Source organism: Eulemur rufifrons, chromosome 27, assembly GCF_041146395.1.
Source record: "Eulemur rufifrons isolate Redbay chromosome 27, OSU_ERuf_1, whole genome shotgun sequence".
NCBI classification, from domain to species: Eukaryota; Metazoa; Chordata; class Mammalia; order Primates; family Lemuridae; genus Eulemur; species Eulemur rufifrons.
The window spans coordinates 17,045,103-17,061,712 of record NC_091009.1 but is presented as its reverse complement, the minus strand read 5'-3'; the positions used below and the strand labels follow the sequence as shown (position 1 = coordinate 17,061,712).

The 16,610-nt window shown below is 34.6% G+C and overlaps 1 protein-coding gene across 2 annotated transcripts in view; it reads left to right on the top strand.

Moving 5' to 3' along the window:
• Window positions 1-16,610, top strand: part of XPR1 (xenotropic and polytropic retrovirus receptor 1) — a 138,025-nt gene that overhangs the window by 51,981 nt on the left and 69,434 nt on the right. For both annotated transcript variants that reach the window (XM_069459296.1, XM_069459295.1), the window contains exon 3: window positions 12,847-12,948. In XM_069459296.1, the coding sequence (XP_069315397.1) occupies window positions 12,847-12,948 (102 nt within the window). The remainder of the gene's footprint in view (window positions 1-12,846; window positions 12,949-16,610) is intronic.

Below are 16,610 nucleotides of genomic sequence, written 5' to 3'. Positions count from 1 at the left end.
TATGATAACACATAGAATTGAAAGAACATAATAGCCAGATCAATTGGAAAGAAAAAACTAGGTCAACTTTGGTGCTCCCAGCAGTAGAGACCATGGATTTATTTTCAGAGAGCAGGTCTCAAATTGTCTACAACAAAGGATATCTATGTCTCTTGGTTTTTAAACTCAGTATTCTCTCTTTTAAATAATTATTTTGGTTTTAAGCTTATTATGGTGTTTAGGTAAAAATAATGATAGTTTTATTATTTTATTGCCAGCATATCTCTGTAGCCCTCCTTGACGTAGCCTTTTGCTTCAGTGCTCAGTTACCTTCCTGTATTTTGTTTTCTCTTATGATTTGGGCTTCTAAAAATTTATTTCTTTCAGTTATGCATATAAGGAGATGATGTCTTAGTTTAGGCTTCCATAACAAATTACCATACACTTAACAAAATAGGTAGAGATGGGAATTACCTTAAAATTATTAAAGCCATATATAACAAACCCATAGCCAACATCATACTGAACGGAGAAAAATTGAAAGCATTCCTGCTTAGAATTGTAGCCAGACAAGGTTGCCCACTATCCCCACTTCTCTTCAGCATAGTGCTGGATGTCCTAGCCGGAGCAATCAGATAAGAGAAGGAAATCAAGGGTATCCAAATGGGGGCAGAAGAGGTTAAACTATCGCTCTTTGCTGATGATATGATCTTATATCTAGAAAACCCCGAAGACTCTGCCAAGAGACTTCTGGAATTGATAAATAAATTCAAAGTCTCAGGTTATAAAATCAATGTACACAAATCAGTAGCATTCATATATGCCAACAACAGTCAAGCTAAGAACCAAATCAAAGACTCAATACCTTTCACAATAGCAAAAAAGAAAATACAATACCTAGGAATATATTTAACTAAGGAGGTGAAAGACCTCTACAGGGAGAATTATGAAACACTGAGGAAGGAAATAGCAGAGGACGTAAACAGATGGAAAACCATACCATGCTCATGGATTAGCAGAATCAACATTGTTCAAATGTCTGTACTACCCAAAGTGATCTACAGATTCAATGTAATCCCTATTAAAATACCAACATCATTTTTCGCAGATTTTGAAAAAATAATTCTATACTTCATATGGACCCAGAAAACACCCCGTACAGCCAGAGCAACCTTAAGCAAAAAGAACATACTGGGAGACATCAATTTACCAGACTTCAAGCTGTACTACAAGGCTATAGTAATCAGAACAGCATGGTACTGGCATAGGAACAGAGATATAGACCAATGAAACAGAACTGACACCCCAAATATAAAATCATCCTCATATTGCCATCTGATCTCTGACAAAGCAGACAAAAACATACCCTAGGGAAAAGAATCCCTATTCAATAAATGCTGCTGAGAGAATTGAATAGCCACATGTAGAAGACTGAAATGAGATCTGTGCCTTTCACCACTCATAAAAATCAACTCATGATGGATGTTAAACCTGTTAGACATGAAACTGTAAGAATTCTAGAAGAAAATGTTGGAAAAACTCTTATAGACATCAGCCTAGGCAAAGAATTTATGAAGAAGACCTCAAAGCAATCACAACAACATCAAAATAAATAAATGACCTGATTAAATTAAAAACTTCTGCACAGCCAAAGAAACAATCAAAAGAGTGAATAGACAACCTATAAAATGGGAGAAAATATTTGTATGCTACACATTTGATAAAGGGCTAAAAACCAGAATCTATAAAGAACTCAAGCAAATCAGCCAGAAAAATTCAAACAATCCCATGAAAAAGTGGGCCAAAGACATGAACAGAAACTTTTCAAAAGAAGATAGGCTAATGGCCAACAAATATATGACAGAATACTCACCATCTCTAATCATCAGTGTAATGCAAGTCAAAACCACAATGAGATATCACTTAACTCCAGTGAGAATGGCTTTTATCAAAAGGTCCCAAACAACAAATGCTAGCGTGGATGCAGAGAGATAGGAGCACTTATACACTGTTGGTGGGACTGCAAACTAGTACAGCCTCTATCGAAAGTAGTATGGAGATACCCGAAAGAACTAAAAGTAGAACTACCATTTGATCCAGCAATCCCACTGCTGGTATTTACCCAAAGGAAGAAAAGACATTCTGTAGAAAAGACACATGCACATAAATGTTTATAGCAACACAATTCACAATTGCAAAGATGTGGAAACGGCCCAAGTGCCTATCAATACATGAGTGGATTAATAAAATGAGGCATATGTATACCATGGAGTTCTACTCAGGCATACAAAATACCTCTTGTATTAACCTGGATGGAATTAGAGACCATTCTTAGTGAAGTATCAACAAGGATGGAAAAAGAAACACCACATGTAGCCACCATGGAACTAATCGATCAACACTTATGTGCACATATGGAAATAACATTCATCGAAAATCTAGCAGGTGGGAGGGAGAAGAAAGGGATGGGTAAATTCACATCTAACAGGTACAATGCACACTATCTGGGTGATGGGCACACTTATAACCTTGACTCAAACAGTACAAAAGCAATTCACACAACCAAAACATAAAATACATGTACGTGTGTGTGTGTGTGTGTGTGTGTGTGTATATATACACACACACAAAACAAATTACCATAGACTGGGTGGCTTAAACAATAGAAATTTAGTTTTGATGGGTCTGGAGTCCAAGATCAGGTTGCCAGCATGGTAGGTTCTGGTGAGGGCTGTCTTTCTGATTATGTCTTCATATGACATTTCCTTGGTTTATACAAGCAGAGAAAGATCACATGCCTTTTCCTCTTTTTAATCCTATCACAAGGGCTCCACCCCCATGACCTCACCTAAACCTAATTATCTGCCAACGGCCCCACCTTCAAATACCATCATATTGGGGATTAGGGCTTCAAGATACAAATGGTGGAGGGGGGACACAAGGATTTCAGTCTGTAGCAGAGGAAAAATAGGGGCAGAAATTATTCTTAATTGTCTCATTCTACAATATTCATATTCTAGCAAATAATGTAATATTTATAATTCTATTAATGGTAATATTTATCAATAGATATATGAAGTAATTGGGAGAAAAGGATCTACTCATTTAGATTTATTTCAAATTTCTAATAACATTTTACTTTTTATAAGTTTAATGGTTATCAATGTTTAGCATTGTGTTCTAATAATTGTAATTATATCCCAATCCAGAAGAAATTTTAATGTGTAAAGCTTTATGGTTAAGAAAGTTTTTGTATTTAAATTTTAATTTATATACATATTTAATGGCTAGGAAGTATGATAGGATGATCAATAAATGATTTTCAAACTTAAAAATGTATTAGGATGAATTCTGTAATGTAAGTAGAATGCAAATACAAATTCAAGAAGAAAATGGAATGGTATAGATTTTCTAACTGTTAAAGAAAAGCTTATTTATGTATTTGATACTGAATGATGGTAGTTATCAAATTGCTATGGCGTTTAAATTCCATTATACATTTAAAATGGTGTCATTTTATTTTAAAATATGAATAATTACTGTGCATCAGAAATTACATTGCTTATAACTATTTAAATGTGTTCAAAATCTGTTCCCATAACAAAACATGAAAGGTAGTCATTCAAAATTCTTTTAGAGGTTACAAGAGCAAAAATCATTTGGAAACCACTGTTATATACCACTCACTTTACTATTGAATTATGTCCTTGTTTGAATTATTTATTGGTATTTCATTTATTGGTGTTCTTTGCCTAGTAGACATTAGGTAAATATTTATTGAGATAATAAATAGTTTAGACTGTATCAGATTTAGTGCTAGTGAGATTAATTTCATCTCAATTAAATGTCACTAATGTAAAGTAAAAGATTTTTTTGTGTATTCTACTAAGAATATTTTGAAAACAGATTTAGTTGAACCTCATATGATATAACCTCAAGATAAACTCGGATCAGAAAGTCTTTTTTTAGGCTCACTTAAACCTAGTTGGATTCAGAATCATTTTGTAGAAATTAGCAGTTTTAATTATGGAATATGAAATTTGGAGTTAAGAGAGGACTGAGAGATTGACTATTCAAATGCCCTCATTTTTCAAAGAGAAAAAATGCAGTGCTAGAATGTCATTTACTGCTAATACAGGTAGTTGGCAACAGAACCATATCTAATCTGTCACTAAAACCTAGTGGTTTTACCTCCAGAATATCTCTTGAATTTCTTTATTTCTTCTCTATCTCCAGTACCTTCACCCTAATTCAGTCTATCATAATCTCTCACTTGATATCTACTGTACTACATCTGATTGGTCTCCTCACATCTTCTCATTTACAAAATGTATCTGATCATAATTATCCCCTCTGCTTTAAATTCTTCAGAGACATCTCATTGGTTTTAAGAAGAAGGCTAGTCCTTTATTCTGCAAGGCCCTAACTGATCAGGTCCCTGCTTGCCTCTATAGCCTTAACTGCCAACCACTTTCCTCTTTGCTCCCTGAACTCAAGTCAAACAGCCTTCTCTCTGTTCCTCAAATGTACTGTGCCCCTTCCCTTCCATAGCATCGTCTTATGTACTGTTCTTGCTGCTTGCAACGCCTCTACTGCTCTAATGAATGCCTGCTTATACTTCACATTTCATCTCAAATGACACTTCTTCAAAGAGTCCCACACTTCCCCTCCCCCCAGGCCTTGCAGACTAGATAGGTCCCACTGCTATTTTTCCTCATCTTTACTTTTTCTTCAAATCTGTACTACTGTTTGTATTTTTGTGTGATTATTTGACTGAACTATTTCCTCAGGTATACTGTGATCTCTGAGGGCAGAGTTTATGTGTATTTTGCTTATCGTTTTATTCCTATACCTGCCACATTGCCATGTGCATAGGAGGGACTCAATATTTGTTGAATGAATGACTCTTGATTTAGCTCTATTTCTACTATACCAATGATTTTAGAGTAACATTTTTATCCTTGAAATCTTCTTTGCCATATGCTTTATATAATTCATCTACCCATCTGTTGATGAAATAGCATCTGGAAAAAAAACCAGAATTTCAAGTTCGTATTCCCAGTTTGTAAATAACACTCTTTTTAAAAAAACCAGTTTTTTTCTTAAATGCATTAAAGCAATAATGCTAAATATTCTTTCTGTATTTTATGGAGCCTACTCACATGTTTAATTTTTATTTATCTGCTCTCTTATTTGTAAGTAGGAGAAACTAAGGAGTCATAGAAACTATTGTGTATAGAATATACTTAAAATGCGAAGAAGTGGTGGTGATATTAAAGTTAATCCCTCTCAAACTAGTATTCCACAGAATACTGTTCATGGAGATTTTAGTAGATACTCTCTACCCCATCTTCCCGCTGCCATTCCCCTCTACCCCCAAGAAGGATTGTATCCTTATAAATAACTTTGGGAAAGTTATACAGTATACTATTAACACCTCCTCTTCTTCTTCCCTTTCTCCTTCTCATAGAGAACAGTGTATATTAGCATGGTAGATCTTCTTTTGCATTAAAGCAGACTTTTTCAACCTTGGCACTGTTGACATTTTGGACTAGATAATTCTGTGTTTTGAGGGAGCAGAGAAGGGATTGTTGTCCTGGGTATTGTAGGATGTTAGCAGCATCCCTGACCTCTAACTATTAGACTCTAGTAACAACTTCCCAGTTGTCCAGTTGTGACCACCAAAAATGTCTCCAGATATTGCCAAATATCCTCTGGGAGGCAAACTCACCCAAAGTTGAGAACTACTACCTTAAAAAAATCAGTTTAACTCTGTTTATACTCATATTTTTCAGATTTATTTGAGGATAGAATTCTTCTCCTTCTTTATCCGCGTACCTTATTTCCTGGGAAATGCCATTTTAAATTACCATTTAATAAAACTGAAACTAATTCTGTTTCAATTCCTCCTTAAAACTCGTTGGGACTTTCCATTGCACTAGAATAGAATTCAAACTCCTTAACATGGCCTTTGTTCTTGAAAGGGCCTTTGCCTGCCTACCTTCCTAATCTCACCTCCTGTCACCACCTGCTTTGATCACATTTGGGGTTTCTTCCAGTTCCTCAGGTACCCAGTTTCTTTCCTAATATGCTGTTCCCTCTGTTGGGAACCATTTTGTCCTCGCTCTTTCTTATTTCCTACCGATTAGGTTCAGGTCTGAGATTAAATGTCATCTTTTAGAGAGAGGTCTTTTCTGATCATCTCTTACCCTGCCAGAAAGGATAGTCATCCATCCCAGTTCTTACTCTCTATCTTATGACCCTGTTTGTTGTCTCCATACACTTTTTACAGCTTGTAATTCTTTGTTTACTTGTATAGATTTCTTTCTGCCTCAGTCACTATTAACAGGTAAAAACTGTATTGAGGGCAGGAGCCACATCTATCTCATTCACTGTATCCCTAGTACATCATTCCTTTTTATGACTGAATAATATTCTCTTGTGTGGATATGCCACATTTTCTTTATCCATTCTTCAATTGATAGACATTTGTATTATTTCCACTTTTTGGCTATTATAAGTAATGCTGCTATGAATAGTCATGTATAAGTTTTTCTGTGAACATATGTTTTTTACTTCTCTTGGATATGTACCTAGAATTGAAATTACTGAATCATATGGTAACTCTATATTTAACTTTTTTGAGGAACTTCCAAAATGCTTTCCAAAGTGGCTGCCCCATTTTATATTCTTACCAGTAACATATGAGGGTTCTAATTTCTCCATATCCTTACCAACACTTGTTATTGTCTTTTTTATTATAGCCATCCTGCTAGGTAAGAAATAGCATCACATTGTAGTTTTGATTTGCATTTCACTAATGACCGATGATGATGAAATGTTTTTTATGTGCTGATTGGCCATTTACATATCTTCTTTGGAGAAATGTCTATTGAGATTCTTTGTCCTTTTTAAAAAATTGGGCTGTCTTATTGTTGATTTGTCAGAGTTCTTTTTGTCTCTTAACTGTCTCTTTCTAGAACATATACAAGAGTTTTAAGAGTCTTTATACATTCTGGGTAATAGACCCTTATAAATAATATGGTTTGCAAATATTTTCTCCCATTCTGTGGTTGTCTTTTTACTTTTTGGATTTTTTTGTTTGGTTGGAGGGTTTTTTTTATTTTTTATATTTGTTTTTTCAGATGATGGTCTTGAACTGAGCTCAAGTGGCTGGGACTACAGACTTTTTACTTTTTTAATAGGGCCTTTTAAAGAAGTCTAATTTATCAATTTTTCTTTTTGTTCCTTGTGCTTTAGGTGTCATATCTAAGAAACCATTGCCCCATCTAAGCCCTGTGATTTTTTCTGAGAGTATCTGTTGTAAGATAGGGGTCTAACTTCATTCTTTTGCATGTGACTATCCAATTGTTGAGGTTTTTTTTTTTTTTTTACTTATCATAATTTTCACAAAATTAACATTGCCCAACTTTGCTTTTTTAAATGTACAAATTTGTGTACCAGACATTATATTAAGCATGGGATCTATAAAGATAAAAAAGGTCATAATTCCTACCCTCAGTGTCTCACAGATCTGGAAATTAAGAAAATTGAGAATAGCGATAAAAATTTGAATGGAACATATCAGATATGTGATCATGTTAATAATGATTATAAAGAATTGGTTTTTGAGAGGCTTGGTTTTTTATCTTTCTAACCCAGAGAATACATGAGGTTAGATGACATTAATGGTCTAAAAATAAAAGTATCCCAGAAAGTTGCTGTAAAAAGCACTTGATGGTGGTTGCTATGCAATAGGAGTATTTTGCCTTGATTGGTACTCTTAAAGAGTCATTTTCTATTAGCAGTAATTTGAGGGGTGGATGAGAAAGCAGTTGTCTGTCATCCACAAATGCAAGAATAGAGATGAATAGAGATGACAGAGAAATTAATGTCTTTCTCTCTCCTCTCCTCTCTTCTCTCTCTCTGTCTCTCTCTGTCTCTTTATTTTAATATAACTGACTGAAATAATATTTAACTCAGAGCAAAGGTATCTTTGTAGCAGTGTTCTCTGTGTCATTCTTTATCAATTTTGGTTTTTTTTCCGCCTTTTTGTCTTCTTTTTTTCTGTTTTGCTAATCTCAACATTGTTGATATATCTTACTGAGATTTGTACTTATTTATGCTAGCTGTCTTTGAACTAGGCTTAGTCTTTTGTGACTAATTATTGAATTCGGGACATGTTTAGCCCATTGTATTAGTCTTCTCAGGCTGCCATAACAGAATACAATAGACTGGGTCGCTTAAATGACAGAAATTTGTTTTCTTACAGTTCTGGAGGCTTGAAGTTCATGATCAAGGTATAGGTAAGGTTGGTTTCTGGTGAGGCCTCTCTTCCTGGTTTACAGACGTGTGTCCTTACATAGCCTTTCCTCTGTGTGTGATTGGACAGAAAGATGGAGGGAGGAGGAAAGGGCAGGGTGTCTCTGGTATCTCTTCCTTTGTTTGTAGGTACACCAGTCCTATTAGAATAAGGCCCCATTGACCTTAAGGCCTCGTTTACCCATAATTACCTCTTAGAAGGCCCTATCTCCAAATACAGTCACATTGGAGATTAGAGAGTTGAGGGCTTCAACATACGAATTTGGGGGAGACACAATTCAGTTCATAACACCCATGTAACACTTAGTAGTCACTTTCATATAATTAATATGTACATATTCTTTATTTTATAATAAGAAAATACAATGATTTTTCTATAAAATTTATATTGCTATTAGAGGGGGGAAAATTCATATCATTAAGGCTCTTTGTATCTCAGTTTCCACCTATAAAATAAGAGAATTGGGCTAGTTGATTTCTAAATACTGAAATTCTCTGGTTCTCCAATTCAGAGTTACTAATTTCTAACATTATTCAGCAGATAGGTTATAGGAAGCCTCTTATAATAGAAGTTGATGTTCTGTAAATCATTCTACCAACTTCTCATAACTGAAATGAAAAGCTTAATCATTCTGTGTACCCCTAGATTCTGATATAGATACTCTTTTTAGCTAGTTAGCTAGTTTTTACTGTGTATGATTTAAAGGTTTGGATGTGACATGTTTCTTTTTTTCTTCTAGTTAATAGTACCCTTTATTATATAATATAATTTATTTAGCCTTACTTTTTCATTGTAATGGATTTAAACAGTACAATAATTGAAGATGGTAAAATGTGAGAATCCTTCTCATACCTACTCATCTTTCAGAGGAAGTAACCATAATCAACAGTTTGACATGCATCCTTCCAATCTTCTATGAATGTATCTATGAATATTAATTTATGTACATACTTTTCATAAATGGAATCATGCTATATATATTCTGTTAACTTAATTTTTTTCCTCAACAGTATGTCTTGGAAATTTTTCATATATACCAGGATGTATGTATATCGTTTTTTAAATGACTGCGTAGCGTTACATAATATTACCATAATTTATTTAACCACACCCCTTTTGGACATCAGTTTGTTTTCTTTATCACTATTCAAAATAATGGTGCATGAACATCCTTGCAAATACATCCATTTGTTCAGAGATTCCCTTATATTTGCTACACATAGGATTGAACATTGAAAATTTTGATAGCTGCTGCCAAATTGTCTTCCTAAAAGGCTTTACAAATTTACATTTCCATTGACAGGGAATGAGAGTGTTCATCTATCCCACCTTTGCCGAAATGATATCACTGTTTTAAAATTGTTTCCAATCTGATGGTTGAATAATTATAGCTCTTTTTTTTTTTTTGAGACAGAGTCTCACTCTGTTGCCCAGGCTAGAGTGAGTGCCGTGGCGTCAGCCTAGCTCACAGCAACCTCAAACTCCTGAGCTCAAGGGATCCTCCTGTCTCAGCCTCCCGAGTAGTTAGGACTACAGGCATGCACCACCATGCCCGGCTAATTTTTTCGATATATATTTTTAGCTGTCCATATGATTTCTTTCTATTTTTAGTAGAGATGGGGTCTCGCTCTTGCTCAGGCTGGTCTCGAACTCCTGAGCTCAAACGATCCACCCACCTCGGCCTCCCAGAGTGCTAGGATTACAGGCTTGAGCCACCGTGCCCGGCCTATAGCTCCTTTTTTAAAGTTGCATTTATGTGACATCTAGGAGGTTGAGTATCCTTTCATTTGTTCATTGGCCATTTTTATTTCTTTTTCTATGAATTGCTCTTATTTGCCCATTTTTATTGTGGAATCTAATATCTTTTAAATATTCATTTGTAAGAATTTTAAAAAATATATTTTGTATGTGAATCTTTTATTTTAAATGTTGCAGATGTATATCTCTACTGCTTCTCTTTTACCTTTGCTTATGGTAGCTTGTGGAATGGAATTTTTCATTTTGTGAAAGTGTCAATCATTCCGTTTATGGTTTCTGTGTTTTCTATAGTGTTTAATAAGGCCTTCCCCATGGAAAAGTATTTAAATATTTTATTTTTTCCTAGTATTTTATAATATCATTTCTTTAATTCCATTTGGAGTTTATTCTAAGTGGATGGCCAAGTGGCCCAACCCTATGTGTTGTATAATCCATTCTTTTCTCACTGATTTAAAACCCTCTTTATCTTAATCTAAATTTTTATGTATATGCAGATTTATTTCTGGATTCTCAATTCTGTTCTTTTTGTTGTGTTTTTCTAATTTTTTTTTAACCAATAATGTACTTCTCATTACAGTAGTTCACCAAGTCTTTTGAAATCTGAGAGGACAAGAGCATTGTCTTTCATTTAATTTCTTTTGTGAAGTTATTCTTGCTGTTTTGATGTATAGTTTTTTACCTCTTTTCTTTCTGTTAGTTATTATCTCTTGCTGTGCTGTAATTTTATTCTACTTTCTTCTGATTTGTGGCTGTTAAGTTATATGTGAACCTGAAAAATGGGTAACAGACTGCTGGTATTTTAGGTAAAGCAATCTCTAAAGTGAGGAAACGAATTCATAGGAGACTGATTCATGAGTAGAATGTTCATGCTTTAATACATAAAATTTATTATGTATGTTTTAGTTTCTCAGAGCCTGCATTTTTTTGTTTCTAAATTCTGGGTAAAATTTTATATACTTGATGTTGAATATGCAACCTCTATAAAAACATATTAATATATGTTAAAATTATTTTAAGAACAGAAGCTATGTTTAAATCACTTTGCTGAACAACTTTATTTCTATTACTTTATGTTAATCAAAGTTGTCTGTTAATAGGGAAGCAAAGTAAGTATGACCAAGCCCATGTTTTGCGTTTGGATTTTCTTTCTTAACAATAGAGAATAAAATAAAGTTGATAAAAAGGTCATTAAGTAGAATCAGTATTACTCTTCTTATTTTAAATCAGCTATAGCTAGATGCTGTTATAAGAGCAGTATGTGTTACCATGGAGCTTCCTTAACTCAAGGTCATCTTCACAAAAAAAGAAAGCAAAAAACCTGTGACCTGCTTTATGCTTGAAAAAGTAATTCTAAGTGGCCTTGGGCAGCTGTAGCCTTTATTGTACCTAGGTTGCCGAGCTTACATGACAAATTTACAGTGGCATTCCCTTTTTACTGCAAAATCAATAGAATATCCTGCATTATCTGCTCAGGTCTAAAGATATGAAATGGAGAAGTAGGTTTGTATAAATTAAAGTTTTATGCAGTGTTAATTTTTTTATATATGTGTTATTCAAATTAAATGAACAGATTCAACATGCTTTTTAGGACTTTATTTTAAACTTTTGTTTTTCTTTAAAATATCTATGGTACTACAAATTTGTATGTGTGCGTATTCCATATTCCTGAGGGAAATCCCATTTCCCTTATTTCTAGACAGGTAGATTATTTAAGGGTTTCTGGAACTGCACTAAGATTTGGGTCACTTTGGGGATAGTAAGGAACTTATACTTTTCCTACGCATTTCAAGCTTAGAGTACCCCAGAGATCCAGAAATAGGATAGTTCTGTAACATATTATGATTAGCATCCAGGGAGTCTAGTCAAATCTCACTTGGGCAAGAAACATACCCCTTTTAGGCTTGGAGTTTCTGAAGCTACATGTATCTGTACTTAAGGGATTTGGTAGATTGATATGCTGTATGACACAACTCACAAAGTAGATCCAGCTAGCAGAAATATATATTGATTGGCCCACAAAGTGTTTTTTAAATATCTATATTTATGGCTTCTCCTGAAAAATTGGAAGATTGGACAAATTGGGCCCCATATCACCAAATAGCAGCAACTAGATGGACATAATGCTTTCCAGTTTGCCAGAATCTATACCACTCCTTATCCTGAAGGTGTCAGTTGTCATTTATCTCCACACTTGCACAATCATCCACTTGCTCATTTATCTTACTGCCCAGCTCCTGAAGGTTAAGCACATCCAATTTACATGTCGTCAGTTCACATATGTGGTGAAGCTAAAGTAAAAATGAGTAGATAGCAATTTAACATAGAAGAAAATCAACTCATTTTTTTTTTTTGCAGAAACATACTATATATTCATGTTTTCATACCTTTGCTCTTACATTTTTTTCTTTCCTGAAACATTTAATCCATTCTCCTGCTGAATGAATCCTACTTAGCTCAACTTCCAATACCTTGACTCTTCCTTGATCTCTTCTGTCTACATAGTTTCTTCTTGCTCTGATGTCTTAGAATACTTACTTTCTCCAACATTATAAATTTATTACAGTAGAACTTTAGAGAGTCTCATTCAGTTAAAGAGTTCTGTTTCTGTGAAGAAACCTTTTATTAGTAGTCTTTTCTTAATATGGGGTTCACAATTCATTTTTTTCAGAGAAATATGTATCAAGTTGTCATTTTGAAGACTAAGGAAGTGATTACTTTTTATTTCCTTAGTTTTCCCAAGTGGCCTTCAGACATTAAATTTAAATATTGTTTGCCTTGCCTTTCAGTTACAGATGAGGACACAGTAAAGAGGTATTTTGCGAAGTTTGAAGAAAAATTTTTCCAAACCTGTGAAAAGGAACTTGCCAAAATCAACACATTCTATTCAGGTGAGTAATTACAGGAGTCAGTTTGTGCTGCTAGGGAAGGAAAAATTCTACCATGTCATTGTTTAAACTTCTGATCAACATTTTTAAATCGAGGCTTGTTTTTCCTTACTATACTGCACTTAAGGGATGATTTCTTTAGTTGGGATAAAAACACATCCGGTCCCTCAGTAATTAAACTTTATGTGATCATTGCCTATTCTCTTGCAGCAAAAAGAGTTTGAGAGCCTCATTGTGAGGCAGTACCTCAATAGAGCTTCACTTTTGCCCCAAATCTTTAAAGAGTCAGAAACTTCGTTTTGTCATTTTATCCAGAGCTAAATTACATAGTTCTAGCTTATTAGTTGTGTCAGTTTTATGCCCTTCCATTGCCTAGAACACTCATATTTGTCTCTCTAAAGCACTGGTCTCCAGAGTAGTAGTGCCTATAACATGCCACTGGAATGTGAGAAGAAAATACTGGAACTTCTATTTAGGTCTGACCCTTTTAAATTTTGTTTCTTATAATGTATGTTGTAATGTACTTGTTATATGTTAATAAAACAATGTCTTTATAATGAAAAATTTTGGAAACCTTGCTCTAGAACACTAACTTAGACATTAAGATTTTATGAAACCTAGTTGATAATGAGGTACTTTCATTGGTACAAAATCACAACAAAGTGAGTTAGATTCAGAAGGACATTTCATCCAGACTCTGGAAACTTTACACACAGTTCTTGTTACACTGCTAAATTTACAACCTAATAACTGGAATATCTATTATATATAATGTATCTATTCCTTGAGCAGTAATTGATAAAAATTAGCATATAGGTTTATGTAATATCAAAAATTGTTCTCTCTATTTTTCCTTTTCATATTTAATATACAAATTACATTCCTACTATTAATATATTATTATTAGAGATTTTAATTTTCTTTTATTTCAGCCATGATTATTGAGAATATACCCTCATCTCTTGGCATAGACTTTGGAAATACCATAATTTTATAACTAGGTTTAATCATAAACCAAATAGTAATGTGGGTTAGTCTAAGGATGAATAGTTTCATGACTTTACTAGTTTTTTCTTTTTTTAAAGAGGATGATTTTTCTCCTTGCTTGTCTACAACTTCTGGAAGCATCTTACTCAGCTGTCCTTTCTCAGCAGCTCTCTCATGTAGAGGATGTTCATTCTCTTTTATGACATAATAGGAGATAGGAAATGGAGAGAGGTAAAAAAGAGTCTGTAAGAAGGAGCTGCCAGAAGACAAGAAGCTCAGTCCAGCATTCTATTAGCTACCATTATTATTCCAAATCAGTATTTCTACGTATTCCTGTAAAAATGTATCTTCTAAGCATCCAGTATTTTGTAGAGCATTCTATTATCTTCCACTCCTATTTGTTTGCATCTCCTGACCTCTTGGGTGTTCATTGAGAACTGGCTCCCAATCTAAATCTCCATCTTAATTTTTTGTATCACCCTGGATGACTTCATTGTCCTTGTGGACATTTTCAGTTACACTGTACTTTGGCCACATACACCCATGGCTATACCTATTACCCAGAATTGCTCTCCTCTAAAATACCAAACCCTAGTATAAGAGTCTGTGACCAACTCTCCCAGCCTTTAAGCTTTTTACTCTCTTATTTCTGTTTTTCCATTTCACAAACCTCAAGTTTCTTGACTCTCTCATTTTATTCCAGTAGATCATGCCCCTCCCAGAATTGCTTCCTTCTCTGTCAATCATTTTACCCATTTAGTCCCCTGTGCTTTTAATCCCTTTATCCACATTGCCTTACATCGTGTCTGCCTGGTAAAAATCAACCATTCCACACTTTACCTTCTTCATGCCTACCCCTACGGCTGCTTAGGACAACAGAACAAATTGGAACCACTGTAAATTCATTACTGAACCTTTACTATGTCCTCAAAGCTGCCTGTGGGTCCTAATCACTGTCCTTTTCCACTCTAAAGGGCTTTTCTAAACCTCATGCTATTCTCCTGAATTCTAACCTCATCATCTTCTCCATTACACTCATTGTATCCCTTACTTTACAAATAAAAATAAAGGTCATCAACGTCTGTTGATGTATAATGCCATGCAGATCTGTGCCAGCCCTCCCCCAAATACCTATAGACTTTCTCATCTTTATTTATTTTCCTCCTGTCTTTGTAGAGGAGATATCGCTCTTCATTCCATGGCAGATCTCTACAACTACTGACTGAATTTCAACTCCTCAAGACCTTGCTCCAGTAATTATTTCCTCTAAGAATTACTGAAAAAGTGTATTTAACTTCTCATTTGATTGGTTCAGTCTCCTTAGTAAGTCACTCCCGTCAAACAGAAAATAAACAAGCAGGCAAATTTCTTTTTTTTTTTTTTTTTGAGACAGAGTCTCACTCTGTTGCCCAGGCTAGAGTGAGTGCCATGGCGTTAGCCTAGCTCACAGCAACCTCAAACTCCTGGGCTCCAGCAATCCTCCTGTCTCAGCCTCCCGAGTAGCTGGGACTACAGGCATGCACCACCATGCCCGGCTAATTTTTTCTATATTTTTAGCTGTCCATATAATTTCTTTCTATTTTTAGTAGAGATGGGGTCTCGCTCTTGCTCAGGCTGGTCTCGAACTCCTGAGCTCAAACGATCCGCCCACCTCGGCCTCCCAGAGTGCTAGGATTACAGGCGTGAGCCACCACGCCCGGCCTGGCAAATTTCTTAACTCAAGATCCTCCCCCTCATCTCTCATTTATGGCTGGACTCCTTCCCAGGCAGAGGGAACAGTTTATGAAGGGCAAGAGCCATGAAAGGGCCTGGCATAAATGCCTGTCTTTTTCACCAGGTTACAGCACCTGGAGGGCAAAGACAAAATAGAAATATTATTTGAAACCAGGCAAAAAGGTAGATTTACTGCAAGAGAAAAATGTACAGAAGGGAATGCAGTGTTCCAAGGACAAAGATAATTCCCACAATTAGGAGGTAGAAGGATAAAGAGGAACCAGCAATATAGACAAAGGAGAGGGCAACCACATAGATGGAAGAGGAGGAGACTAAAAGAGGAGGGCATTTGCAGTGTTTAGATTAAGAAAAGGCTGTTGGGTATAATATGAGACTATAAATGAAAAATATAAAAATACATAAAGTCAAATTTATTAGCATTTTTCTTTTATTGTGACTTTTTTGAAAAAGTGAGTCTCCAAGAGTACAATTCTAAAATGGGTGATTTATGTTTCAAAGAACAGATAATTTATATCATAAATTTTTGGTTTACAAAGAAAAATAAGTATCTACTCATAGTAGTACTTTTTATATTTTGAGTTACAGTGAAAAAATACATCTACATTATAGCCCAGTACACATGAACAGATATACATGTTTTATGTATGATTATATGCATTTATGTGAGTGAATACACAATATATTTAAATAATTTAAAATTTTTTTCATGAAATAATACTTATCCTTAGTACTTGTAATATATTCTGTTCTCTGTATTTTTCTACTTCTGTTTGAATTTTTAAATGCTGATTATGATGCCTTAAATTGGTTTCATGACCCCATATTGGATTGTAGCCCTCAGTTTGAAAAATGGTATCTTAGACAAGATTACTTCTCAAAAATAATTTTAGGTTAGCTACCATTAAAACTTTGGGTGCTATGATTTAATAACTTCCTTTTTCTGT